The following is a 2,416-nucleotide window of genomic DNA, read 5'->3' as shown; positions in this document are numbered from 1 at the left end:
TAGCTTTGGAACTGTTCTGAAGTATAGGCGCTCAAGTCATTGTTTGGAACTTCATATGGATCCAAATTATTAATAATGCTGATTTTGTCAACATACCGGTCCCTGGCTTCTCTATTTAATGTGTCCCGGTAAATTTCAGATCCTTTTCGGGATTTTAACATCTTTTTTCTATCTATTCTTTCTCAACTCTACTTCTACGTCTCTTCGTTCAACAACGTTAAGTCAGAGGTATTTTAATGGTCGATCACGGAACATTTCCTCAGTTATGTTCCATGATCTGGTGGCTCTAGCGTGCTGGCGTACTTATCCATTCGCGACATGATATATATGATATACGATAATATGCCACCCAAGATGGCGGACCGGAAGCTGGCCAGTGACGTCACTGAAAACCCCCTATTGAGAAAATTGAACGGTGTAAGCCCAGGTTTAGCCGTGAATAGTCATAATCCATCTTTTTCAGAGGAAATTGATTATTTAAAATCCTCACTATTTAATGATTGTTTTGGTTTGAGTTGGTTTTTCAAAAACATCCTTTTAAATGCAGGCTCTGCTTGTTTAAATGGATAATAAATCTTTGCAGTCTCATCCAGCCAGCATCACTAACCTCTCCTTCTTTCCTCTCCTTATCTTCAGGTGCTTTGCTGCTGGGTAGTTTCCTCTACTGCTGGCAGTTCCCGCACTTCAACGCGCTCAGCTGGAACTTAAGGGAAGACTACTCCCGCGGCGGCTACCGCATGATGTCCGTCACCCACCCGGCCATGTGCAAACGGGTGGCGCTGCGCCACAGCCTGGGCCTGATCGGGCTGTCCACCCTGGCGCCCGTGCTGGACGTCACCACCTGGACCTTCCCCGTCATCTCCCTGCCCATCAACCTGTACATCAGCTACCTAGCCGCCCGCTTCTACCGCAAAGGGGACCGCGACAGCGCCCGCAAGCTGTTCTTCTGCAGCCTGTGGCACCTGCCCATGCTGCTGCTGCTGGCGCTCACCTGCAAGAAATACAGCCAGGGTCCGGAGGAGACGGCGCCTTTAACCCTCACACCGCCAGTGAAATAACTGGGATCCTCCTTTGAGCCTGAGTGCTCCTTCAGTTTCCTGACTCTGCTTTACAGAAAACACACCAGATTTCAATCTTTTAAATGTGTGTGCTGTAAATATATTTATTTTTAAAGGGTCCCTCACCAGTTATCTGTCTTTTATCTGACTGATCAGTTACGTTGTACTGTTTACTCCACTCTCACCGAAAGCCTCAGCCTTGGCAGCTTATGTCGTCGGACGCCATGCTGTCGTAAAGTTTCTAGGATGTGGTAAAGCAGGACTGAGGAAATGACAACGTGTTACTTGATGGTGATTAAATCTCATTTTGCTTTGAAACAAAAATGTATATGTGGTTTAAATTCATAAACCTGCTTTAAGGGATCATTTATCCCCTGTGGGAGAGGAAATAAACTCATAATGATTGTAACTGTTTTCTGTCATGTTTCCATCATGCATGCACGTCTGTAAAAATCACGCTCAAAGCGGCTCGTTAGTTAACGGTTTGCTGTTTGGATTAAAGTTTTAGCTCTAACCTGGGTGGATGTGCTTCACTTTAGGCACAAATCGCCCGCTCTATTTAGCAGGCCGCCCCGTACACCTGTCACTCAACATGTGCTCCCTTTCCACCAAGTTTTCTGGTGTTAGGTTACATTTCCATCACCAAGCACACCCTCCCCTTGTCTTGGCCCAGCAGCACCGCCACCCTCACTCTATAAAACCAGCAGGATTTAGCCAAGGCCGAGAGACACGAAACGGCTCGATGTCGTCGTAAAGTGTCTGACCGGATGCGGAGGGTGGGAGCCAGCTGTTGCAGACGCAGACAGAATGTTGTCGGGCACCTCGGAGGCTGGAGGTGATGAGCCGCTCTGCGTTTCGCGGTGTCTCTGCATGTTTCTGCCGTGAACGTGGAGCTGCTGCAGGAGTTCAAGGTCGTTTCTTTTGGGAAGCGCAATGTGGAAAGGTAAGATTTGATGTCATCATTTACTGGGGATGATTAAAACATGGGTTCCAATGAGACGAAACTTTAAAAAAAAAGAATTAAAATGGATTTTATTAGGATTTTAAGCCTTAGTAATGCAAATAAGTGCTTAGCTGTGATTAGTGCTTTAAAATTCTGTGCAGTTTGAGTTCAGAAACATTTTTATATATGTGCATCGTAAAATAAAAGCTTTTGGGAAAGTAAAAGTTTACAAGAACTCACTCAAATTAATTCAAATACATCCCTAATTTTTTAAGTCGTGCCACTTTATCTACAGATTATATGCAGGATTTAGTTCTGGACTTTAAATGAGTTGTTTTAGCTTTTTTATGCAGTGATCTAAATCAGGGGTTTTCTTCAGAAGAGGATTAGGGCCCCTAAAAAAAAAAAAAGTTAA

At 44.7% G+C, this 2,416-nt stretch overlaps 1 protein-coding gene across 1 annotated transcript in view; it reads left to right on the top strand.

The window, feature by feature from the left end:
• LOC107082322 (protoheme IX farnesyltransferase, mitochondrial) overlaps positions 1-1,549 on the top strand; it is a 13,769-nt gene extending 12,220 nt beyond the window's left edge. The window contains exon 4 of the mRNA XM_015370941.1: positions 637-1,549. Coding sequence (XP_015226427.1) covers positions 637-1,058 — 422 coding nt within the window. The 3' untranslated portion in view covers positions 1,059-1,549. The remainder of the gene's footprint in view (positions 1-636) is intronic.
• The last annotated feature ends 867 nt before the right edge of the window (positions 1,550-2,416 follow it).

The sequence above is a fragment of the Cyprinodon variegatus genome, unplaced genomic scaffold, assembly GCF_000732505.1.
Source record: "Cyprinodon variegatus isolate N-32 unplaced genomic scaffold, C_variegatus-1.0 Scaffold50, whole genome shotgun sequence".
Taxonomy (NCBI): Eukaryota; Metazoa; Chordata; class Actinopteri; order Cyprinodontiformes; family Cyprinodontidae; genus Cyprinodon; species Cyprinodon variegatus.
Note: the sequence above shows the minus strand (reverse complement) of the source record. Positions and strands in the feature narration are given on the sequence as shown.